Here is a 26899-nt window from a genome sequence, read left to right as displayed (position 1 = left end):
TGTAGCACAAATAAGGCGCAGAGAGTGAAGGAAGCTGCTCAGCAACACTCCAAATAAGAATGTTCTGAAAATATAAGACATGCCGATCAGTCACTGGCAGCGCTGCCTCTGGAAACCAGAAAATTATATGATTTGCTCATGGATTGAGACTTGAGTTTCAGAGGTGCTGAAAAGATGGAGAGGATCTGGTTTTCTTCCTGTCTATCCTTCCATTTGGCTCTGTTGTAAAAGATGTCCTCCTCCATGTGTCTACCTACATGCACACAGATGTTAGCAAATGACCACAGAAATGTTGTAATTAATGCATCTCTTCCTCCCTTCACTCTTTAAAATCTTCTAATTTTTCTGCTTAGTTCTTCTGATAAAACTATTGTGAAATAAAAGACATAAAAGAAGTGTATATAATGAAATATTGATTATACACAAACACACAATGATTCAAATAGGTAAACACAAACAGTGTGGGAGTTAGGGCTGTAATCTTTCTTCTTTTGTACAATCCAATACAGTTTCAGTTTTCCTTCTACCTTTGGCGTTGGTTTCTGTCCAGCAACTGATAAGGAGCCCCCCTCTGAACCAATCAGAAAACGAATTCTTCCAAAGAGGGACTCTGTTACTGTTTCTGACAGGGAGCAGCCTTTCTTTCTTTTCGCTTTCTTCCAGAGCAGACTGTTAACTACAATGGAGAAGTATGTATTACCTTCATTCTGTGGGCTGTAATTTTCAGATGGAAATGCCAAGAGGTAAGTTGGGAAAATTGGTAAAATGCTGGGACACAGGCCCTGGAAAGAGAGAGGCTAAAAAGCTGAGAGTGGGTACAGGAAGTCCTCACTCAGAGAAAGGGGTTTGGTGCTAGTGTGTGAGGTGAGGCGATGGGTGGTGGGGGCAGGAGGCAGTGCAAAAGGTAAGGACCTGCACTGGGAAATTTGGTGGGAGGGAGACAGCCTGAATGAAGAAACTTGCCAACTGCATGTTCTTAGGAACTTACTCTGGTCAGAAAGGAGCAAAGGGCTCAGTCTCTCCTGGTCGTGTCTGGCAATGTATCCTAAGAGACTAAAAGAAAAATAAGTGCCTCAAAGACTTATATGTAAAGATGTTCGTTACAGAATTACTTATAGAAAAATCTGAACCAACCTCCATATACAACATACATGTATATATGCAACAGTTGGAGCATGAATAAACATGTTGTCCAATCATAGAGGGATTATCATACAGTCATTAGGAATCACGTTTTTAATAAAGTTTCATTTCTAATTGTAACAAAATTGGATTCACCTTGGCTATCTGAATTGTGTCTACAGTTTGCTATTGTAGATTTCACTGTGTTGAACAGCCTTAAACAGAACTCTTTGTGTTAACATCTGATTGCTTTTCTTTAAGAGTAATTCATACAAGTGGAATTTCTGGGTCAAACGATGGAGCATTTCTAAGGGATTTGGTATATATATATATATGGCCCAAATGTGTCCAGAAATATTTACATTCTCGTGAAGTGAAGTTTATCATTACCATTACAGATTATTTAAATTTTATATTTTTCCCTATTTTAAAATTATCTATAATCATTAACAAAAAACAAGAAATACCCTTAAAAATAAGTGTAAACATATTCCACACTCTGAGGACAGCAGGGAAGTTGTACCTATTATAATAAAAAGAACACTGTCCTCTCTGTAGCAGCGGAGAAGAGTTTGAAGAGGAGAGGGTGCAGTGAAAGGTGATAGTTTGCCTGAGGTTGTGTCCAGGTGTCAGACAAGGGTCTGAAGCACCGCCAGCTGCACAGACTTCTGCTCCCTTGTCCCCCAGCAGTTGCCCGACTTGCCGGTACTATGACGGGGGCCTCATCTGGTTTGTTTTGGAGGAGTTGGTATTTTCTGAACAACTAATATGCTGGAGGCACTATAATTACTTGTAACAATTATTAATTGTTAAATTATACACAAAAACTTTTAAAATTTAAAATATGCATATAATTTTCAAAGTATAGGGAACAAAGGACAAAAGTATCTTTCACTCAATCCCCAACTCTCAGTGTAGCATGTATCCTTTCAGATTTTTTATTTTTACTTATTTCTTTTTTGAGGAAGATTAGCCCTAAGCTAACATCTGCTGCCAATCCTCCTCTTTGTGCTGAGGAAGACTGGCCCTGAGCTAGCATCCGTGCCCATCTTCCTCTACTTTATATGTGGGATTCCTGCCACAGCATGGCTTGACAAGCAGTGCCATGTCCGCACCCGGGATCCAAACTGGTGAACTCCCGGCCGCTGAAGCGAAACATGCGAACTTAACCGCTGTGCCACCGGGCCAGCCCCCTCAGACCTTTTTTTAAGGCAATGACATAAACATGTATATACAAATTTATGGCTTTTTTTTTTTTAAATAGAATCATTAGTATTTTTCTGCAATGTGCTTTTTATTCACTTAATATATCTTGATTATTTGGGTTAGTGATTATAAATTAGTCTTAACTGCCTCATTGAATTCCTTCATAGGGATGAGCCATTATCTAACTAACCAGTCTCCAATGGTTAGGTTCTTGATCACTTTTTTACTTTTAAAAATAATGTTGCAGTGGCATCCTTATAGGTGCTTCTTTCTGGCCTCATGCACGTGCTTTGCTGATCCAGATCTGGAAATGAAATTGCTGGGCTAATTATGCACCTTCCAAAGTTCATGTTTCACATTGTTTCATGAGTGGCTGAAGTTCAAATAGGTTTTGTCACATGACTGAATTCACACAGCTTGTGAATCCTAGTGCTATTATCTAGTTTTCATATCCTTTTTGTTCCTACACTAACACAGAGTGGGCCTGGCACATAATGTATGCTTAATAAATGTTTGTTGAATGAATGAATGATAAGATGGGTGACACCTGGTCTTATTCTAGCTCTCTCATTCACTGATCTTGTGATTAAGAAGTGATATGTTCAGCCTTTGACTCCAGCGCCTCCACCAGGAAGTCTGCCTGGATCTTAAGCAGAGTCTGATGGGGATGTGATTTGAAGTTGATGATGGCTATGGGTTGGGGCTTACAGGAGTCCACAGTGTTGCTCCCAAGATGCGCACACCATTGAGTCATTTGTCACCAACCAATCCCACATGATGTCTTCAGGGAAGGAGAGGATACATGATGGGAGAGGACCAAGGGGGAAGGGAGAGGTTAGGTCCCAAGATCTCAGTCCTATCTCTGAGTGATCCACCTAGGCCTGCTCTCAGGCTCTCCACTATCTAGGGATGCAACCAAATATGGGGTGGTTAGGATGGAAGCCAAGCATGAACTCCAGTTTGAATCAAGCCTTGCCAGCTGGCGACAGCCCCACACTTCCTTATCACAAAGGTTCACAGTGATGCCACAGACCATGCCTAAAAGATGGTGGAGGTGCTTTTCTGAGCCAAGATACAGTTGGGAGCACTGGGCTGGGAGTGGGGAGTTGCAGGGGCCCTGCTTCTGAGCTTAGAGAACCTCAGCATTTTGTAGAGGCATGAGCTTTGTTAGGCTGCTATGTGCTCCCGGCTGGACATATTGGCTCCTTGTTCATAAGTCCCAGCTCTTACATCTCTGCCTCTGAAAGACACTTGTCTACCAGTGGAAAGACTAAGACCAGGGAAATTATCCATTGCTGGTGAGCCCAGAGGCCATTGACCTAGGAGCATTGGTGAACACTGGGGAAGACAGGAAGTGAATAATTTCCTTCCTAGGGATGTTTCTCCTCCAAAGAACAATTGTGAAAAGAGTGCACTGAAGCATACCCAGTTGTAACACTCTCACATGCATATCCAGGACATGCTTGCTCTTTGAAACCACTTCATTGGAAAGTAGGAATAAATACATTGATACATACAAGTCCCAGTGGGAGCACAGGAGGCTGGGCTCTGCTCTCTAAGTCAGACTAAAATAGAAGGTCATTACAGAGGCAGACACTTGTTTCATAACTCTCTACCTCCCATCTTGCCAGACGACAACATGTTAATCTGATCATCCAAATCGATTTAAAATTCTAATGTTTATTCGTTAATATGTTACCCCTCATCCATTCACTCATTCAACAAATATTTACTGAGAGTTCCTTGTGAACAACACACTGTTGTACCAGCTGTTACATATCAGTAAACAAAATAGACCAATATCTTTAGTTTGTGGAGCTTCCATTTGAGCAGGTAGAGACAGACGGTGGACACATGATATGTTAAATAGGGAAAATTTAATGGGCAAAAGAGAGCAGGCTCAGGGGGATGGGAGCAGTTGCCATAATCCTGTGGTCAGGGAAGTTCTCATGGAGGAATGGACTTTAGAGGAAGACTTGAAGGAGGTGAGGGAGTGAGCCTTGTGGATACTGGGGTCAGAGGGTTCCAGGTAGAAGAAAGAGTCAGGACCGAAGTCCTCTGTTCTGGGCTGTTCAAGTGCCAGCAAGAAGGGCAGTGTGTCTGGAGGAGATGAGGAGAGTAGGGGAGATGAAGTGAGAGGCGCAGCTCCTGGAGGGCCATGTGGGCCATTGTGAGGACTTCAGCAACTGCTGTGAGTGAAATGGGAGCCACTGGAAGGTGTTGAGCAGTGTAGTGACATGATGTGACTCAAAAACCATTCGGGTTCTTGTGTTGAGCATAGATTATGGGGGACACATGTGGAATCAGGGGACTCAGAGAGGGACATATTTGGACTGTAGAGTCAAGGATTTCCTCATGGGTTAAGGGTTAATGCACGTACATTTATCAGGACATACGTAACATTTACATGTTAAATGAATGTACACTTAACATTTCATATTTTTACGAGTGATTTTTCATGTTGGAACTCGAAGGTTAAGAGATTCCCAAACAGAAATTTTAGTAGGAAAGGATGTTGAGTCACCATATTAGTGACTCTGTGTTTCACCCAGAGTCAGCCTTTGGAGATGGAAGTTTAATGCGGAATTCTTCATCTTCTTCCAGGTCATAGTTTTGCCTCTTTCCACCGTCTCTCTGCAGCACAGATGAAAATGGCAAGTTCCTTAGATTTCCCTCTGCTCGACCTCTTTGTCTGCCTCGTCTTGGTCCAGCTGCTTACCCCTTGCTCAGGCAGGGAACATTCAGCTTTTACGTATTTGAAGAAGACAATTGCCTATTAGTGCCCTGTCAGAACCTCTGACAACTTATCATACCTATAAATCCAATCCTAAATTGAAGGTGCACATGCCATTAAGACAAATTTTACTTCTGTTTGGATCCTGTTCCTCTCTAGGTTTTCTGTACCTCACCAACCTGTGTGAGATCCCCCCTCCCTTACCCTCATTGTTCCAACTTCCTCTGATGGAGCTTCTCCTTTTACTGACCAGCTCAGTTTTCTGTGATTGGACCCCCTGGTCCCATCCTGGCCATGGTGGGTGAAGACGCTGATTTACCATGTCATCTTTCCCCGAAGATGAGTGCAGAGACCATGGAGCTAATGTGGGTGAGATCCAGCCTTAGGGAGGTAGTATATGAGTATGCAAATGGGAAGGAGGTAGAAGAGAATCAGATGGCAGAGTATCGAGGGAGAACTTCGATTTTAAGAGATGGCATCACTGAAGGGAAGGCCACTCTCCGAATTTATGGTGTCAGAGTCTCTGACAGTGGAAACTACCTTTGTTATTTCCAAGATGAAAACTTCTATGAAAAAGCCATGGTGGAGCTGAAGGTTGCAGGTGAGCCTCCAAGTTTTGTTCTCAGCTCGTTCCTCCCTGGGACCTGGGTGCAGAGGGAGAAGTCCTCCTCCAAATCCACCTCAGAGCAGCCTGGCTGGTCACTAGGAACTGCCTCCACTGCCTTCCCACTTTGTTTCTTAGGCTCTTGGGAAAGACACAGGTTTTCGTCTAGGAGTAATCCCTCTTGTACCATATAATATCAAGCAAAGAACTCCCTCATGCTGGTCACCAGGGTCTAAGAGGAATTGAAAGGTCAGAGTTAGGAAGGATAAGGAAATATCTCCTCACTGATGGCACACAGTTGTTTGGGTTCAGTTGTGTTCCAGATGGCTTCTGTGGCTCCTCCAGGTGCACACTGCTGTGGGTCCTGGGAGGCTGACCTGTAGGACAGCATCTGTGCTGCCAATGTTCTCCCACCAAAGGGCCCCAGGAACACACCAGCAGTTGACCAAGTTGTGTTTGTTACTTGTTGCAGGGAGGGAGAAGGCTCATGTGTGGTAATCATGGGGTGTCTCAGTTAAGATGGTGTTAGAGAAGATTGGTATAGAATTTGGGATTGTGTTAGGGGATTCAGGAGGGTTTATGGAAGTGGGACTTTGATCTGGCTTGTATCTATCAGGAAACTGGAGGGAGTGATTCTGTGGGTGGGTGTCTTCATAAGTCTTATCAGGAGGAAGACTAGAGTGAAGCTAAAGCCGTAATTGGTTAAGGAGCAGCAGTCACTCATAGCCAGGATAGGGAAATGTTTAGTCGTGATTGTGGTTTGGACTGTGTACATGTTTTTCTCTACGGTCAAACATGATTGTTGAGTGGTCTTTTTGTCTTGACCCATCATAGTGACAAGGTGCCCTTGTCTGATGTTGATGTTCCTTGAAATTGCTTATGTTCAACAGGAGAACACTGAAACCAGGCCGATGTCCAGATGTCAAGGGCTGCATTTCTCTTTCTTAGGGCACTCTCTTGCCTGTGTTTTCTGTCTGGGTTGGTCAATAGGGGGCCAAAGCAGAGGATGGAAGGAAGGAGAGGAGAGAGAGGTCCAGGTACTTACCCCATAGGCTTTCTCCCTGTAGGACCACCTCTAGCTGGCTGCATTCCGTTCCCAAAGATCATAGTTCCTCTCAAGAAAGCCGTCTCTATATGATTTTCTTCTTTAAGGCTTCAAAATGGCTTCTTTTCCACCTCCCTTTGGGTTTAGCGGTGGCTGGTAACAGCTCCACTATTCTTGGCCCTGGGGTGTTGCTCCATCCTATGTAGTTTTCCCCTCACCACAACCATGCATTTGTAAATACCTCCTTAATGAAACTCCCCTTGAATTATCTAATGTGCTTGTGTCATTGGATTCCTGTTGAGACTCTCATCAATGCAAGAGGCTTCTTTGTAAAGAATTCAGGCTCAATTATCCTTCCACAGCATTGGGTTCTGATTGTCACATTGAAATGAAGGGTCATGAGGATGGAGGGATCCATCTGGATTGCATGTCCACTGGCTGGTATCCTCGACCCGAAATACAGTGGATAGACGCCAAGGGAACAGACATGCCAGCTGTGCCAGGACCTTTGGAGTTGGACGGAGCAGGTCTGTATGCAGTCGCAGCATCTGTGATCGTGAAAGATGACTCTGAAGACGAGGTATCCTGTATCATCAGAAATCCCCTCCTTAGGCAGGAAAAGTCAGCCAGGATTTCCATTGCAGGTCAGTACCCTGCTTAGTCCTAGGTATACTGTGCTCAGCTGTGGCTACTGAAAGAAGGAAGATGTGTAATTCTTTGTTGCTGATTTGGATCTTTGTAGTGAATATAAGGCACAGAGCAGGGATCCAGAGCCTTTTTCTTACTTTTGGCATGTTTCTTTTCCCCATAAAGCTATTTATGTCACAAATATTTACTAAGTATTTCCTGAATGCCAGGCACTGTGACAAGCAGTGAGAATTGGGGGAACATGGTAAAGATCAGACCCTTAAGCAAAGACAAATGACAAAATGGGAAAAAAATATGTATGATTGATGTTTTATAGAAAGAACTAATCTGCTTACAATATAAAACAACTCAAAATGAAAATGAGCAATAGAAAATAGAAAATAGAAAAATGAGCAAAGGGCATGAATTATTAGTTCACATAAAAGGGAATAACACATAAGATGATGTCCCATCTCAGTCTATAGAGGAGCAAGTATTAAAACATTTACCACTTGTGGGGCTGGCCCCGTGGCCGAGCGGTTAAGTTCGCGTGCTCCGCTGCAGGCGGCCCAGTGTTTCGTTGGTTCGAATCCTGGGCGCGGACATGACACTGCTCATCAAACCACGCTGAGGCAGCGTCCCACCTGCCACAACTAGAAGGACCCACAACGAAGAATATACAACTATGTACCGGGGGTCTTTGGGGAGAAAAAGGAAAAAATAAAATCTTTAAAAAAAAAAAAAAAACATTTACCACTTGTGATTGGAAACTAAACAAAAGACAACAAAACCAGGTTGTAGATCACACATTCTGATGGCAGGATTGTGGAGAGATAGTCACTTTTAGGCATTTGTAGGTACAATTTGGTGTATTTTTGGTATAAATTGGCACAACTTCTATTAGGGGCAGTAAGCAGTATTTCTCCCAACTACCTATATGTTCATCTCAGAATCCCACTTCTTGGAATTTCTCTGACAGATATGCTTGTATGAAATGTATGCGTATGTATGAAATGACTCATGTAAAAGGCTACTTGTTGTAGCATTCATTATGATAGGGAAAAGTTTGAACCTATGCAAAAGTCCACCAGTGGGGAACTTCTATGCAATGGAATGTTGCACAGCTGGGAAAGAAAACACAAACATTTACTCTGTCCTGATCTGGCAGATTCTCCAAGATGAAGAGAAAAAGCCACATGCAGAGCGGTTTGTGTAGAATGCTGTCTTTGGTGTAAAAAAGAAAAAAATAGAAGGATATTTATATTTAAAAAATTTAATACACACTTGAATAACACTCACTTCGTGTCACACTCCTCATAAGCATTAATTTAATCCTTTAACCTTATGAGTACGGTACTATTATTTCCCTCATGTTACAGATTAGGACACCAGGAACAGAGCGGTTAAGAATTAGTTCAAGATCCCACAGCCAGTCAAGTGGAGGAGCCAGAATTTGAATGCAGGCCCTCCAGCTCCAAAGTGCCTATTCTTAACAACCATGTTAAGCTGACTAATCAGATACTAATAAATGGGGGGAGGGAGGAGGCAGTGGATGGGAGACTTGGACAACCTTCTATATTTTTTTGATATTTGAACCATGTAAATGTAAACTATTGAAAAATTAAATTAGAAAAAATGTGATTCTGATGCTCAAGTAACTCCTATTCACAAGGGAGAAGCAGACATTTCAAGACAAGGAATAGACTATTTTATGGTAAGAGTTTACCGAAGTTTTCCCCAGAGTTTTCTGCGACTTTAGGTGGAGAAGAATCATTTAAGGTCATGAGATCAACTCTGTGATCGCCGCCCTGGGGGTGAGAGGCTAATGCTCCATTCCATTGCAGACCCCTTCTTCTGGAGAGCCAGGCCCTGGATAGTAGCTTTGGCTGGGACCCTGCCTGTCTTGCTGCTGCTTCTTGCAGGGGCTGCTTACTTCCTCTGGAAACAGCAGCAGGTGATAGAGAGAGAGCAAGCAGAAAAGGAAGAGGAACGAAGGGAAAGAGGTATCAGACCAGGGAGGGAACCTGAGGCACTGGCTTAGGGGAGGGTGCCCCTAAGGATCTCACTCCATCGCCACCCCAAGCACCAACCACTGTACTGGGTCATTAGTAGGTTTTATTTTCCAAAGGTCCTCCACATAACAGTAATTTTTTTCCCTGCTTATTTTCCAGGGTACCTCCAGCGTATACTGCGTAAGTTCAGATTCCCCGAGGGGTCCACCATGGCTCGGTATCTCTGCCTTAAGCTGCTTCATGACCCTTCAGGTTCCTTCCATTGCAGATGTATGAGAGATGGATCGCCTGTCATGGCTCATGCCTGAGCGTCTCTGACACTTTCTCTGAATTTGCTTCTAAGACTCTCTGCTCCAATATTTCCCAGCCCCTTTCCTCACCCCTAACTCTGCCCAGGGCTGAAAAATATCCAGGATCCCTTTACCAAGGGAAAGAAATAAGCCTGGCTCTTTGGGGGGAAACATAAGGGAGTTGTGTTTTTATTAGGGAAAAGGGCCTTCAATCTCTCTCCAGGAGGGTCCCACAGACTCTTCAGCCCAGGAAGCACCAGGGAATATCCAGGGTGCACTTGACAGGAAAGGAGGAGGAGGGGGATGGAACTCCCTAGATAAAGTGCCCTCCCTATGCTGGGAATCTCACTAATTGCTTTACATAATCTGTAGGCTGCTGAGAAGAAAACAAAGAATGTAAGATTTAAAAGAATGAGGAAATATGAGAAGAAGGAGAGAGAAAAGTGCATTAAAAAAAAAGCAGTACCACAGTGGCTTAGTTGTCATAGACTTGTTAGAATTGCTTTTAAAAAAACAGTGTCTGAAATTCCCTCATTAAGTTGTCCGATTCTTTTTCGAAGTAGGCAGGACATCATAAAGCCTGAGAAAGATGGATTCTAGTACATATACATGTCCACGTATACACACAGTGACACCTGTGCCCCTGTATGGGAATATGGACACATACAGAATAGAGCTGCCAGGTTTCAGCTGGGAAAGCACTTGCATGGTGCCTGTGGTATATCAGCACGCAGTTGATGGGAACAGGGAAGGCACTTCATCGAGGGAGTTCCATCCTCCTCCTTTCTTTTCAAGTGCACCCCTATATGTTCCCTGGTGCCTTGCTGGGCTGAAGAGTCTGTAGGCCCCTCCTGGAGAGAGATTGAAGGCCCTGTTCCCCATTAAAAACATGGCCTCCCTGTGCTTGCCCCCAAACAGCCACCCTTATTTCTTATTGATGTTCTCAGATTTCATATTAAGGAGGAGAGGGAGGAGCGCATTGAACAGGCAGAGGGAGAAGGTAGGGATGGAGGGGATGGGGGTCAAAAAGAAAGATTAGGTTGGTGCAAAAGAAGAGAAATTAGATCACACAGAAGTGACATCGTTCAGGTGACATCTCTACCTTTCTTCCATTGTAGGTGGATTGAAGTCTCTGGACTATGATGGTGAGTGACCCTGATGCTCTCTGAGTTTCCTGGCACATGTGTACTAAGCACTTAAACATTTTCTCTGTTGTATGACCCATTGGCATTCCCAGTAGGAATAATTAGATCTAGCCCAGAGGCTCATTTTCTGTGGGAGACACCACCCATGCTTTTCTGAAACCCCAGAAAGGACTTTCCAGACACAGGTTCTGGCCAGTTTCAGTCACCCCTTACCCTGCTGGCACGTAGGCTGACACCCTAGCAAAGCCTGCCCATTTCGCCTGCAGCCCCAGCATGACGGAGTGAAGGAAGTCCACTACTTTTTAGATTCTGATTCGGCAGAGCTGTAGATTAAGGAAGCTGGACATTGGAAGAGACTGAAGAAAGGGAGAGGGAAAAAGCTTAGTGAGGAGATTGGATGCAGCAAGAACAGAAATAATGCCCGTTCCCTGTTTGTGTCTCCTGCCTTTCAGAATGGAAGATGGCCCTCTTCCAAGCTGGTGAGTGAATCACTGTATGTTCCCTAGGACAACAACCTGAGGGACCTTATGCCGTTTTTCTCCAAGTCTTGAGATTCCGGGAAGAAATTCCCCATGACTGGGAGTGTTCCAAGTGGGTGACTTGAAGTCCTGGTCTCAAAGGTTTGCCCATCTCCAGGGCCTTCCTGCTAAGAGCCCAGAGAAGCAGGGAGGATTGCTCTCCTGGGTCCACAGATCTTCATGGGAAGGAAGAGGCATAAAGGGTAGACTGAGGGAAGGAGAGGCAGAGTGAACTAACACTGCAGGGAGAGGGAGGACGTGGAATGACCAAGGAGAGAAGGCAATGTGCAAAGATTTTTACTTTCCCCAATCTTCTTATTCCACCTCCTGCTGCTGAGTGTCTCTAAGTCACTTAATGTTCTGAACTTTAGTCTCCTCATTTTTAAACAATGATCATAATCTCTATTATGTGAAGGTAGAGGTAAAGACTAAATGAGGTAATGAATGTGTATGGGTCATAAAAATCCAACTGCAAATAAACGGCATGTTCAAACTGGGTGGTTTGAAGAAGGTTTAGAAAAGGAACTCTTTACAAAGGCAGGATTAGGGTTAAAGGAAACCAACAAGGGAATGTGATGTTCCCCAGGGGTCACAACAGTGTTGATCTGTCACCACCCATAGGTTTGAAGGAACAGGGAGAGGGAGAAGTTACTGGAGCCCAGAGGAAGCTGTAGCTCAAGGACAGGGCTGCCTGAGAGGAGTCATGCCTGTGTTAGGCCATCACCATCCGACACTGGCTGGGAGGAAGTGGGGGAAATAAATGTTTGCTTCTCTTCTCTTTCTCCTTCCAATCTTCAGCTAGTACCTCCCATTGGCCAAACCCAATAGGTAACCAAGGCAAGGGAGCCCAGTGATGCTGTCCACAGAGGACAGATTGCTGGGGCCCAGAAGTGGGTAGAGGAAGGAAGAGAAGGGATCTGGGAGCACAGAAAGCCCCCAACATGCCCTCTAGCACAGAAAAGGCATGGAGCTACTATAACATCAGGTACTTCCTCCATGCCTGGCCCTGGGCTTCGTATAAAACATTTGTTGTCTTTTTCTACCCAGAGATTAGTACTTTTATCCCCATTTTCCAGATAAGGATATTAAGGCTCAAAGATATATAGCTTCAGACTATGGAAAAAGAGACTGTAGAAAGAGAAAAGTTATTCAGCTCAGCAGTGGCAGAGCAAGGATTGAAATGTAAATCTATGTGACTATAAAGCACAGGTGGACTGAATCATTTTTGGGGAGAGAAATAGGAAAAAGATGGAAGGAAGGAGCCAACTAGTGACGTCAAGTTAGGCAGATCCTGACCCTAAACACTGTACTCCACTGAACAAAAGACCCCTGGCCCTTTCCTTTGGTGTTGCTGAGAGGGTCACATTCAAGGCAGGCTGGGGACACCAGGCTCTGGACTTGGCCCTCCTCTGCCAGACCCAGGTCTTGAAGATCTTGAAGGTCTGATGATCTGAGGTCTGGGAACAATGATTGAGCCCACGACCCATGCCCAAACTTTCTGCAGCGGATGTGATTCTGGATCCAGACACAGCAAACCCCAATCTCCTTGTTTCTGAGGACCAGAGGAGCTTGCAGTGGGTGTACCAACGACAGAATCTGCCAGACAACCCTAAGAGATTTGATTCGCATTACTCTGTGCTTGGCTGCGAGAGCTTCACATCAGGGAGACATTTCTGGGAGGTGGAGGTGGGAGATAGGAAAAACTGGCATGTCGGGGTGTGCATGGAGAATGTGGAGAGGAAATACTCCATTTATAGAGCACCCAGAAATGGATTCTGGACTATGGAGCTGTCTAATGGGGAAGACTATCAAGCTCTCACTTACTTCAGGACCAAGCTGACAATTGCCAACCCTCCTCAAAGAGTGGGGGTTTTCCTGGACTATGAGAATGGTGAGGTCTCACTCTACAATGCTGTGGATGGATCTCATATCTACACGTTCCCGCAAACCTCCTTCTCCGGGCCTCTGTGCCCTATTTTTGGAATTTCAACACTAGATCCCACTGCCTTGACCATTTGCCCAGCACTGACCTGAATGCAGAGTTCTCTTGTTACTGACCTAGTGTCTGAGCTTTCCCTGGAGACCCCAGGCACCCTGGGCTCTGCTGATTGGAAGGGACTCTAAGGATGAAGTAACATCCTAGCTTCCCCTTGCCCAGCGTGGAGCTGAGGGCCTCCTCCTTCATAGCAACACATCACAACAATGAAATACTTGCTAAATGCACACACTGTGTGAAGCACTTCACTCATATTAATTCCATTATTCCATATGACAGTTGAGTTTGGTATCACTTTATTGTCTCCCTTCTATAGATAAGGAAACAGGGATGCAGAAAATTGAATTAACTTTCCCAAGGTGACTCAGCAGTGAATGACAGTTAGAATTTGAACAATAATAACTAAAATGTATAGATAACTGAAAATGTACTGGGTGTTGTGCTAAATGGTTTAAGTGACTTTTACTCATTTAACCTTTACAAAAACCCTGTGAGGTAGTCTCATTTTGAGAATGTGGCAACTGAGGCAGGCCCAAGTGAAGTAACTTATATAATTCACACAGAAATTTGTGCTGCTGGGAGAAGTTGAGCCCCTGTCCTACCTCCTGGCCCTACCCTGTTCTTTTCCTGTCCTGTTTTCCCCAAGGTACTATAAGCAGCCCTGAGTCTTGCTGCTCAGGGCACCCCAGGGTGAGGCTCACTGTAGGTGACTATGGAGGCCACATCCCCACTTGGTACCTTCAAAGTTGATTGTCAGAGCCATAGGTCTGGCACTTCATTGGGTTGAGTGTGCAGGGCGATGTGGTCCAGAGAGTGAATTCACAGGGACTGCATCATACAGGATGTGAAGGGATTAGAGACCAAACCCTTCACTAACAATGGGCACATGAGTACTCACTCTGTCAATGTGATGCATGATTAAGGAGCCAGAACCAATCCTCCTACTTTGAAGTTCTCTACAAGCCTAAATTAACACCTAAAGATTGTCTATGGAATAACAATTTGGGAGGACAGAAGCTAGATGAACTTAAGTGGTATTTTTATCAACACTGTAGACTCCATCTCCAGGAAAGGGATATTTCCGCCCATGATCATGCATTGATGTCAATGGATGTTCCTTTGTACTGATGGATACTGGGGAAAGGCTACTTTTCATTATCATCACTGTTATTGTTCACCACGGTATCCACTCTACTCAGCATGTGGTTGTCAAGTTACATTTCTCAAATAAAATTATTAATAATCTTCACTCTTCAACTGAGCTTTTCCTAGATTTTAAACTCACACTGTTTAACCACCACAGTTTCACAGTTTCCTTCTTTGCAATATTTTCACAAAATCCTTATTTTGTTAGTTTTCTATTGCTGCCATAATAAATTAACACAAATTTCAGGACCTAAAGTAACGTAAATTTATTATCTCACATTTCTGTAGCTTCGAGATCCACCATGGGTCTCATCACGCAAATATCAAGGTGCCTGCAGGCTGAGTTCCTTTCCGGATGCCCTGGGGAAGGATCTGTTTATTTGCTCATTCTGATTGTTGGCAGCATTCAGTTTCCTGCAGTTGTAGGACTGAGGTTGCTATTCTTTACTGGGTGTCAACTGAGGGCTATTCTCAGCTTCTAGAGGTTGTCACCTTCCTGGGCTTGAGGCCCCCTTTCTCCATCTTCAAAGCAGCAATGGCAGCTTGAGTCCCTCTCAATCTTTGAATGTCTCTTGGTTCTTATTCCTTCAAATCTCTTTGATTCTTCTGCCTTCTTCCACTTTTAAGAACTCAGGTGATTATATTCAGTCCACCCAGATATTCCAGGATAATTTTCCTAAGATTCCAGGATAATCTCCTTACTTTAAGGTCCAAAATCTTAATTCCATCTGTAAGGTTCCTTTTTCCATATAATGTACCATATTCATGGGTTGCAGAGATGATGGTGTGGTGTATTTAGCCTGCTGCACTTACCATAGTCACAGCCTCGCTCACTCTGAAGGAGGAGGAGACCTCCATTCTGGTAGGCCCCTCTATAGACTAGGGGCCTCCATGATTGGAGATGCCTGTGAATCTTTGGAAATTTTATCTGTAGCTCTTTCTTCACTTACTAGACTAAGGTATACAGCTCAGCGTGTACTTCTCCAGAAAAGATAAATTTCACTGGTGGATACAATATGTGGTGAAATTTCTACCTTATCCCATCTCTCAGTTTGGTTTCCCAAAACTGACTCTGAGTCATGGACTTGAGTTCAGGTAGTCTATTTTGGAAGTGATCCCAGGAAACCCAAGTTTGAAAATAGGTAAGAGGAGATGCCAACTAGGTAAAAAATTCAAGAATATATGTTAATTATTTGGTTATCGTGTGGGCAACTAGGCTCGGTCCCACCCAGGAGACTCTAAGAAATCATGTGAAAATATAGGCTATTCCTCTGAATCCTCCTATTAGGGTTGGGGAGCCTGGGTCATTCATCTAAACTCTTATCCCCCTTGGTTGAAGGTGGTCCCTGGGATGTTCCCCTGCACTTCCAGGTTGGGCTGCATGTATGCAAGGGAGCAAGCATCATTGGTTGTAGTGAAAGCTCTCAGGTGGAGAAGAAGGGCAGGCACCTGAGAAATTGTTCCCTTGCAGGAAACTGTCTACCTGAAGTGGATCAATGGGCTACAGGATTGGGCATCAACAGTATTTCTTTATAAGTCTCTGCTTCTGAGAATATACTGAATGTTTGTTAAGACCTATGTGCCCACACTCTACCCCCATTAATTTAGCACTGGTGACTTCCTGTCTTCCAACATATGTCCGTATAATGTGGCTCCACTGTCCCCTGACATGGACTGGATCTTGGATGGACATCTGACCCACACTAGGCCAGAGGGAGCACCTTGCACATTTTGATTGAATGGCTGACTGATATGTAGCCAGTTATACCTGATTAGTAGCAGGTATTCATGGGAGCTGTGGGAAGGCAGTTTCCATCCACAGTGTGGTCTAGAGAAGCTAAAGGAGGGAGATCTACAGAGAGATTAGACTGAAGGAGGTGTGCAGAGAGAGAGGTTCAAGATGGAGAGAGTTTGAGCAACTTTCCCATCTTTGGTTCCAGTGCCTTTGGGGCCCAATTTTATTCATGCTGTGTGTTCTGAGAAATTTCTTATCTTATGACAAGGTAAATATACTCGTTACTATTGCTGCAGCCCTGAAAATTATCAACTTAATGCAACCATTTTCATATGCTTATTGATTCCATGAGTCTGTAATTTGGAATTTGAACAGGGCAGAGTTGAAATATCTTTTCTGTGTGCCAAGATGTCTTGGCCTTACCTGGAAGAAATTTGCAGCTGGAGGAGACTCACAGTAAGGAACTCACCCTCTAGGTTTATTTTTCTTATGACAGAGAATGATTGGGTCAGGTTGTCATATCTGAAGTGGCACACCCTAGTTGGACCTTGTTTCCTGCTGAGCTACCTCGTGGGCAATGGGTCCTCATCATGCTCAGAACACAGGTGTTTCCCTCTGCCTCAGGTCAGCTACCACAGGAGTTGAGGCCAGGTTTCACTTGATGCTTCTGGCACAAACCTCCTCAGAATTCCCTGGGCCTTATTTTCTTCAGGTATAAGCTGTAGTCAGACCAGGCTCTTAGACTCTCACAGCCCCCTCTTCTGTCCTTTCCCAAGAGCAACCCAGTCCTGGAAGGATACTGTGGAGCCATTGCTAGTGTGTTAATAGCACAGTTTTGAGTTGAACCAGAAAGAAATTGGAGACCTCCAGGGGAAGCACTTAGGTTCTTGAGGGAAATGTGAAGAAATGTGCCTCAGGAAGATTATTAAGAAGATTAATAAATCTCTAGAAAGGCCTGATTGAGGTCTGTGGGGCATGGAAAGGAAGCATTGTGTGGGTGTAGGGGGTGTTGGACTGAATGGATCCATCTACTGGCAGAACATGAAGCCCAACTACAAAGTCTTTCCTTGCTGCCATCTTCCTGCCCCACTAGAATGCCACCTCCCTGAGAAAAAGGGCTTTTCCTCTCAGTATCCTCAGCATCTCTCCCTCAATGGTTTTGAATGAATGACAAGGCCTACAGTCTACTACTGCAGCTGCTGTGTTACTTCCTTCTCTACCCTTGTGACCCCTCCCTGTGTCTCCCTTTACGTCTCCACTGCCCCTACAAACAGAGGGTTGCTTGTTCTTACCTCATCACCTCCCCATCCCAACCCCATCCACTACCGCATACATACTTCTACACACAGAGGCCTCTCTCCCCTTGGTTAGCACCACCACAAACCTTGGGGAATCTCAAGGTTTTGCAAAAAAGATGAAAGTATCTCGCTTCTGAAAACAGAGAAAGGAAATAACAAGGCCAGATCATCTCAAAAGGCTATTTGCAGTTGTGCAATTTTAACGATTTCTGTATATTCTATGTAACACCTAGGAGAGAGCAGGCTCAGGGATACCATTAGCTGGCTGACACAAAGCCAGCAAATCCTGATCTCTAAACCATGCACTGGAAATCTTGGGACTTTGTGGTCACATAGTGTACAGCGTCCTAGGTCCAGCAGCCTCACACACTGTGAGTAACAAGGAGATAAGAAAATTATCTTTTCTGCTTCCTACGTAGTTTGTTCTCTGGTTGTGATTGTACCCATGAGCAGGTTGGAGAGAAGGATAAGCAGAAGATCACCGTTTGAGTGTCAATGAGAAAAGAAAATGCAGTAGCGAATTCTAGAAGTTAGGAAAGGGAGGGGAAGCTCTACAGCTCTGGAGTGTGGGCGGGGTGGTAAGTAGAGGAAGGGAACCTGGTGACAGAAAAGGTGGGGTCCCCCAGAGAAGGGGAAGCTTCCTGGCTGCCAGGATAGGTGATGTGGATTAAGGCTGCCCCAGGTAGAGAAGCATTGGTCAGAAAGCACAGTCCCTCTGCTAAGCTGGAAAGGGGGGTGCCAAATTATTTTTGTGATTCAGTGCCCATAAAAAAGTTTTTCTGGGGACATAGCCATGTCGATTAACTATGGCTGTGCTATACGAGTAATTATGACAGAGATCACGTGGTCTGCGAAGCAGGAAATATACAATATCTGGCCCTTTATAGAAAAATGACTCCAGGTCCCTGGGCTAGAGGAAAGCATTTTCTTGGAGACAGAGGTAGCTGCTCCTCTCTTGGTGCTGGGACCATATCCAGAATGCCATGGGGACAGCCAAGTCTATGCAGACAGAAGGGTCTGGCTGTCTCATGAGCACTGCTGCCCAAGGCCCCAGCCCATGCAGCCCACAGACATGAGTGCCTAGCAGTGACCTGAGTGCATACTGACTTTCAGCAACAACTGCAGGCCAGCCTGGTCTGCCTGCCTCTCTGCCTCTGCGGGTTCCCAGCCCTGGCTGGAGGCCCAGCTGGAGCGCTATTCTTGAGTTCCACAAGTTGTCACTGTATCTTTATAATAATATAATACATTCTTTTGTTTTTCTCCTTAATTGAGTTGGAGTTGCGTGGTTAGAAACCAAAGTATTAGAATATGAAAACTCAACCTATGTTGCGTATGTGTGTGTGTGTTACTTTAAAAGAAATATTCTTTTCATTTTCGCGGCACTGTATCCTCTTAGCAGAAAAGTAAACAGAGCCTTTTTCTTTTGAGGAAGATTAGCCCTGAGCTAACATCTGCTGCCAATCCTCCTCTTTTCTGCAGAGGAAGATTGTCATTGAGCTATCATCTGTGCCCATCTTCGTCTACTTTATATGTGGGATGCCTGCCACAGCTTGGCTTGACAAGCGGTGCATAGGTCCACACCCAGGATCCGAACCAGTGGACCCCGGGCTGCTGAGGCAGAATGTGTGAATTTAACTGCTGGGCCAGCAGGCCGGCCCCTTAACAGACTCTTCTGTAGTTCTAGTGACACATTCATTCATTTAACAAACATTTTTTATTGGCCTGCTATGTGACAGGCACTTTTGTTGACTCAGGGGACACTTCAGTTAAGAAAACAATCAAAAAGAAAAAGAAATTCTTCTCTTGGATGTTACTAGGCCTGGCTATGATCATAGGGGCAACTGCAGCTATCTTTGACCATGAGGAGAGCTAATCTGATTTTCTAAGCCTGCAAAGTATAAAGATGGAAAGAATCTGGATCTTTGATGACATGCCCTGGAGTTGTTGCCAGTGTTGGGCAGGGTTCAGTTGCAGAGAATAGAATGCATTTTTTGTCTAAGCAGGAAAGAATTTATTACAAGGTGCTCTCTATATTGACCATTCAGATTTGATTCCCGAAGCTATGCTGCAGAACTGAGCCACCAAGGGGGCTGCTGGCTCTTCTGTAATCAGCACTACAATGCCACTGCCACAGCCAAGGAAGGGCTTCCTACCACGAGGAAGCTCTTCTTGCTGCCACCTCCAGAACCGTGCAGCACCTGCTACCATCCGCTTCAGCAAAGCAGATACCGTCCGGCTTGCCTCTCACTTCTTACAAAATCAGTAATAGGTCACTGAGGACTCTGCTAACACCACCTGGGAAAACCAATGTGATGCTGAACCTCTTAATCTCAAGTCCATGTGCCTGGGGTGCAGTAAGCCTATCACTGAGACATGGATGCTTGGAGATGAAGACAGGTTTATTCGAATTGGAAAAAATGAGAAGGTGGGAGGATAGGTTCTCTCAAATCCACCTTAATGAGAGAAGAAAGCAGGGGCTTTTATAGAGCTAAGGGGCTTGGCAGGAGGAGTTTTGCAGAAACAAAGGGGTGATCTGTGTCTCTTTCACTCCAAATAAGTCCTTGGGTAATCTGACTTATGGGCATCAATGGCAACTGAAGTCTGGTTATCTGGTGATCATAACTTCCTTGAAGGCATTCTCTTTCTTAAGTAAAACAAGCTCATAAATCCTTGTGACCCTTGAGTCACCCCTCAGGCTAAACAAGAAAACAGCAAATCGACAAGATTAACTTCTTTTCATCTATGTCTCTGTTGGGAACAAGGTCTAAAGGTGATCTTATTGAATATTTATAGTAACCCTCAGGTACTCAGCCTCAAAACAACACTCAAACCTGCAGAAATGCAGCCTTTGCCTCATTTCCATCATCTACATCCCACATGAGTTCGTCTGATTTGACAAAACTAAATCTCTCCCAAATCATAGCTGCATGGAATCTGAGAAATGTTTTTAGTTTTCCCGCTTCTCCAGTACAGAAAAGACCACTAGAGGGAGCAAGGATGGCTGTGGGGTGCCACCTCACCATATCCTCCCCATGTCCTACTGCAGGACCTCCTATTAAATGAGAAAAATCTTACTCATTATTTAAGCTGATAAAGCAATCTGACACCCAATGGTATGGAATCAGTTAGTGATGGTTAGAGTGTGGGAGCTTAAGTTAGGTCTTCTGAGCCTCAACCTCATTCTCCCACACCCACCATCCCTCTTTAACCTTGGTCTTTATATCTCTTCCTTCACTCACGTGTAGTTACACTGTAACCGTGGGCCCTCCAGGACCAATTCAACTGACCCCTTCTTATCAACAAAGTGACTAAGAATTGCCTTTCCGAAAATTTGCAAAGTCATGTAGTTAGAGCATGCGCAGAAGAAAACATCTTGACCTGAAATGACCACGGAACCAAAGCTTCTCCTTCCCACAGAACCAAAGGACAAGGACAGGACTGGAACTTAAAAGGTGGACTCTTATCAGAAGGGAGGGGCCCCTTATTCAGGAAGATCCAGTGTTCAAACTTCTTCTCCACCCTATCATAAATGTTTAAAACCTCACCATAAATGTTTAGAACTCTGTCATAAATGTTTAGAACCTTATCATAAATGTTTAGAACCTTACCATAAATGTTTAGAATCTTACCATAAATGCTTGAAGCCCACCAATCAAAACCTGTCCCACTAATTTTTCCAACTGCCAGTCTGTTCTCCCTAACCTCTTAAATTTTGCCCCAAATCCTGAATGAGAGTAAGAGATGTGAGGGTGCACACCCCCGTCTCCCTGCAGATTGATCTCACAGAATAAAGCTGATTTCTCTGCCATAAAGTGATGCCATAATTAATTGGTGTATTTATGTGCATCTGTTGGAGAACGCCATTTTGTGCAGTAACATCATCATTAAATAAAAGAGCTCATAGATGAGACTTTGTAGAGGAGATGGTATCACATTTGAGTTAAATCAAGAGAGGTCCTTCTAACAGACGACTGAAATGGAATTTCTGAGCTCTGACTGCATTTAGTCGGAAATACAGGACTGACTCAGCTCCTTTCTCCTTGGGAGAAGGTAGAAAGACAAGTTTCTCAGGGAGATCGCCATGAGAAAACGAAGGCAGATATTGGGGTGGTGCTTCTACAGGCCAAAAAATGCCAAAGGCTGCAGCAAACCACTGAAAGCTAGTGTGGAGGCCTGGAGCAGATTCTCCCTCAACCTCATCGGAAAGCACCAACCCTGCTGACACGTTGATCCCAGACTTCCAGCCTCCAGAACTGTGAGAAGATAAATTTCTGTTGTTGAAGTCACCCAGTTTGTGGCACTTTCTGCAGCCCTGGGAATCTAGTACACATCTATACAATGATTTGACATAGATGTGTGGTTTGCAGTATTTTATATATATGAGGGGGAGAGGGAGGCAAGAAAATACTAAGAAATGTTAACCCATGTGTTTATCGTTTTTCATGAGAAAACTGTCTGCTTTGCCTCATGCGCAAAAGAATCTTATAGCATAAATATGAAGAGAAATAACAGAATAAAAATATGCATTTTTAAGTTTCAAGATTATTATTTTTTAGTATACTTCTTTTGGTGAGGAAGAATGGCCCTGAGCTAACATCTGTTACCAATCTTCCTCTTTTTTTACTCCCCAAAGCCCCAGCCCATAGTTATATATCCTAGTTGTAGGTCATTCTAGTTCTTCTACATGGGACGCCTCCACAGCATGGCTTGATGAGCAGTGTGTAATTCCACAACCAGGATCCAAACCAGTGAATCCCCAGCCACCAGGGTGCCGAAGCAGATCATGCGACCTTAACCACTCGGCCACGGGGCTGGCCCCCAAAATTATTTTTTAAACCCCATGTCAAAAACTATAATTTGAAAGTAAATTTTTGAGTCTCAAAACTGTCTTTTGGGTAACAAAAGCAGAGCCATGCAGGACTTGGGGCATAATGTTTATGCTGTAAGACAATAACCACAGAACAGTGCTTTTCAACCTGCAGGTCCTGGTCCATCAATGGATTGTGAAATCCGTATATTGAGTAGTGACCAGCATTTAAAAAAAAACAAATAAAACAGAATGGAAATATAAGAGCATACAGTATATATAAATTTGAATGTGTGTCCTGACTCACGATATAAAATGTAGTTCTTACTATATCACAGTAAAAAAACAGGTTTGAGATGACATTAGAACTAAGATGTAGGAACGGAGGGGGACGCAGCTGTGGGGGAAGGAACTGAGGCTGAACCACAGGGTGGAAGGCAAGCTCCACAGGTTCCTGGTTCGCTTGCTGGGTGTGGATGTCTGAGGGGCACAGAGGCCAAGGACACCTCGCCAGGATGCAGAGGAAAGAAGTGAGGATGTGTGTAGTTCCATGCAGAGAACCCAGGGCACGAGGATGTGGAAGCAGATGCCCAAGGGGACAGGTGACAATGCAGAGCTGGTGACTCTTCCCTGAACCTGGACAAGACAGAGCTCTTCTCTTCACCCCAAACTGAGATACAATTGAGGAAACTGGGAGCCTCAAAATCGATTGATGAAGTCCTGAATTGACTAAGACAAAGCCCACTGACTTAGGAGTAGCCAGAAAAGGACATTGGGGACTGAAATTAATGTCAGTTTACTTCCAAATAAATGTACAAATTTTACTTCTGTGTTTGCGGCCTACAGAATTCAAATTTATTCAGGGGAGCTTCTAATTCTGTTATAACTTCCTTGCTGGGGAAATCTACGTCTGTGCATGGCCCTTGGCTCCCTCTTTGTAGGCCTCTCCCATATAGGTTGGGAAGTGGTTCCCTGTTTCCCAGGCACACAGCGCACGCAGTGACGCCCAGTGGCCACTAGGGGGCGGAGAAGCCTAAAGATTATCCCCTGAGAAGTGGGAGGAGGAGGAGCAGGAAAAGGACAGAGGGGGAAGGAGAGGCAGAGGGAAGAGGAGAGGTGAAGAAGGAGGAGGAGAGGGAGGAGGACAAGTGGGAGGAAAAGGGAAGAGGAAGGAGGAGAGGAAGGAAGGGGAAGGAGGAGAAAGAGGTGAGTAGGAAGGCTGGAAGGAGGAATCAGAGGTGGAAAGAGCAGAGGAGGGGAAGGCAGGTTACTGAGGGAAAAAATAACTTTCTGGACAGCAGTTGGTGACATTTGTAGGTACTTTACATTTTACAACATATTATAGATATTCTTTCATATTCTCCAAGCAATAACAACCCAGTTGGATAAGGATTCCTACACACATTTTATTTTATTTGCAACCTGAAACATTGTGGATTAAAAAATATACGTTTACTTTATACATGACGAAGTGAAAAGAAACATTTGGGGAATGTCAAGGTGAATGGACCTTTACTATGTTTCGCAGTTATTAAATCAATTTCGGTGGGAATTCTGAATGACATCAGAAGGTGCAATCCTCATGTCACAGCTCAGACACAGAGGCAGCAGGGTGGCGCAGAGTCTTTTCCAATACCTGGTCTACTCAGACAAGGGAAACAAAAGGAAAAAATAAACAAATGGGACTACATCAGACTAAAAAGCTTCTGCAAGGCAAAGGAAACCATGAACAAAAAGAAAAGACAACACACCAACTATAAGAAAATGTTTGCAAATCATATATCCAACAAGGGGTTAATTTCCAAAATATTTTAAAAACTCATACAACTTAACAACAATAAACCAAACAACCTGGTCAAACAATGGGCAGAGGATGTGAACAGACATTTTTCCAGAGAAGATGTACAGATGGCCATCAGGCACATGAAAAGATGTTCCACATCACTAAGTATTAGGGAAATGCCAATCAAAACTACAACGAGATATCACCTCGCACCTGTCGGAATGGCCATAATTAAGAAGACAAAGAATAACAAATGTTGGAGAGGCTGTGGAGAAAAGGGAACCCTCATATACTGCTGGTGGGAATGCAAACTGGTGCAGCCAGTATGGAAAACAGTATGGAGATTTCTCAAAAAATTAAAAATAGAAACACCATATGATCCAGCTATACCACTATTGGGTATTTATCCAAAGAACATAAAATCAACAATACAAAGAGATCTATGCATCCCTATGTTCATTCCAGCATTATTCACAACAGCCAAGATGTGGAAGTAACCCAAGTACCCATAAATGGGTAAGTGGATAAAGAAGATGTGGTACATATACAATGGAATACTACTCAACCATTAAAAAAAGACAAAATCGTCCCATTTGCTACAACGTGGAGGGACCTTAAAGGTATTATGTTAAGCGAAATAAGCCAGACAGACAAAGACATACACTGTATGATTTCACTCATATGTAGAAGATGAGCAGACACATGGATAAAGACAACAGACTAGTAGTTACCAGAGGGCAAGGGGGTGGCAGGTGGGTGAAAGGAACAAAAGGGCACACGTATATGGTGACGGACAAAAATTAGACTATTGGTGGTGAGCACAATGCAGTATATGCAGAAACTGATATATAAGAGTGTACACCTGAAATTACACTATGTTGTAAGCCAATATGACCTCAATAAAGTACTTTAAAAAGAAGACTGCCCTCAGGGAGTTGGCATGCTAGTGCGAGGATGACAGAAAATAAATCAGTAACATATATAGCATGTCAGGTGGTGACCTAAATGTTATGGAGAAAAATTAATCATGAAGAGAGGGAAAGAGGGGCAGGGCAAGGGGAGTGGTCAGGGAGGGTTTTGAGCAGTCTCCCATCTGTGACATGGGGACAACGGCCCCCACCTCACACGGTTCTGGTGAGGAACAAAGGAGTTATTGTAGGCCTTAGCAAGTGCTCTGTAAACGTGAACAATGCAAAGAGAAATTGAGAGAGTTTATTACTGTAATTGAAACATTTGGAGCTGTAATGTTTGAGGGATTGGATTAATTTTGATTTGCTCCACAGAGGAGAACTGCAAACAAAAATGAAAGGTACATAGAGGCAGATTTTGCTCTGTGGGAGAAAAAACTTTCTCACAATTAGCCTTGTCCATTTTGTGAGGTAGTGAGTTCCCCATATGGGGAATGTTTAAGCAGAAATCTCATGGCTGCCACTGAAGGATGTAGTTTAGAGGGTTTCTGTGCTTTGTGGGCAACTAAATTAGCCGAGTTTTATAATTCTTTCTAAATCTCACAGTTTATGATTCAACTAAAATTTACCTATAAATTAATCTGACATGTATCTAATGACACACATTCACTCAACAAATCCTTTTTGAACTCTCCTCTTGATCATTTTTGGAAATTAAGTTTAGAGTTAAAAAAAAACAAGAAAGAAACACATAGATAAAGAGAACAGATTGCTGGTTACCAGAGAGGCAGGGAGGAGGTAGGAGGGTGAAAGGGGTGATAGGGCACAGGTGTATGATGATGGATGGTAATTAGTCTTTGGGTGGTGAACATGATGCAGTCCACACAGAAACTGAAATATAATGATGTACACCTCAAACTTATATGATGTTACAAACCAATGTTACTGCCATAAAAATAAATTATAAAAAAGAAAAAGTAAAAAAAAGCATAGAGCTTACAGTCTAGTGGAAATACAACTGTTACATTGCATCATGCTCACAGTCAGCAGGGGGCATAACACATTTCTGCATTACTTTCATTCATAAAGTCAAAATGTTTTCCTTCATAGTTTATTTGTGTTATAATATCTATAACCTGAATAATTGTCCACCGTTATCTCTATTATTGTGCAGATTCAGAACAGCATGAAGGTCAGGAGCAGAAACTTTGGGATAAGACCTCTGTCTTTAAATCCCAGCAACATCTTCCTCTCTCCGTGACCTGGGGCAGGTTGCTCAGCTTCTCTGGGCCTCGGGTGTCTTATCAGCAGAATGAGTTTATCATTTACAGTTTAAAAGTGATGTTTTCAGAATTACATGTGATAACGCCTGTATAAAATGCTAGCACAGTGCCTGTGAAAGAATAAGCCAATAGACAGCAGTTAATAAAACTAGTTTTCATCCCCATCCCCCAAACACCACTGACTATGACATGCACTAAATGGCAATGATCTGACCTTGTTTGGACCCTGATTTGAACAAACCAATTGTAAAAACACATTTTTGAGATAATTGGGGAAATTGGTATATGGCCAGCTTTAGATGACTCAAAGAAATTGCAGTATGATTAATTTTTACTAGGATAATAAAGGCATTGCAGTTATATAAAAACATTCTTATCAATTGTAGATTTATCTTTATGGATGAAATCATATGGTGTAGGTTCGGGGGGGAAGTGAGGATGAAGAAATAAAATACTTTCCATCTGGCAAAATGTTAAAGTTGTGGAAGCTGGGGATGGACACATGAGGGACTCCTTATGTTATATTCTCTACTCTGTATGTTTGAAAATTTTTATTATAAAAAGTTTAAAATATACTGAAATAAATGACATGAAAGTCTTCCTAGAACATTGCTAAGTATAAAAAGGCAGACCACAAAAC

At 43.6% G+C, this 26899-nt stretch overlaps 1 protein-coding gene across 1 annotated transcript; it reads left to right on the top strand.

Annotated features, from left to right (window-relative positions):
• The first annotated feature begins 633 nt into the window (after positions 1 to 633).
• LOC106837807 (butyrophilin subfamily 3 member A3-like) lies at positions 634 to 14556 on the top strand. Its single transcript, XM_044777057.2, has 9 exons — positions 634 to 743; positions 4933 to 5058; positions 5316 to 5663; positions 7074 to 7355; positions 9183 to 9341; positions 9510 to 9530; positions 10759 to 10785; positions 11238 to 11264; positions 12808 to 14556. The coding sequence occupies exons 1-9, from the start codon at positions 692 to 694 to the stop codon at positions 13335 to 13337; spliced, it is 1572 nt and encodes a 523-aa protein (XP_044632992.2). The 5' UTR covers positions 634 to 691; the 3' UTR covers positions 13338 to 14556.
• The last annotated feature ends 12343 nt before the right edge of the window (positions 14557 to 26899 follow it).

Source organism: Equus asinus, chromosome 8 (genome assembly GCF_041296235.1).
Source record: "Equus asinus isolate D_3611 breed Donkey chromosome 8, EquAss-T2T_v2, whole genome shotgun sequence".
Classification (NCBI taxonomy): domain Eukaryota; kingdom Metazoa; phylum Chordata; class Mammalia; order Perissodactyla; family Equidae; genus Equus; species Equus asinus.
This window is presented reverse-complemented; position numbering and strand designations above follow the sequence as displayed.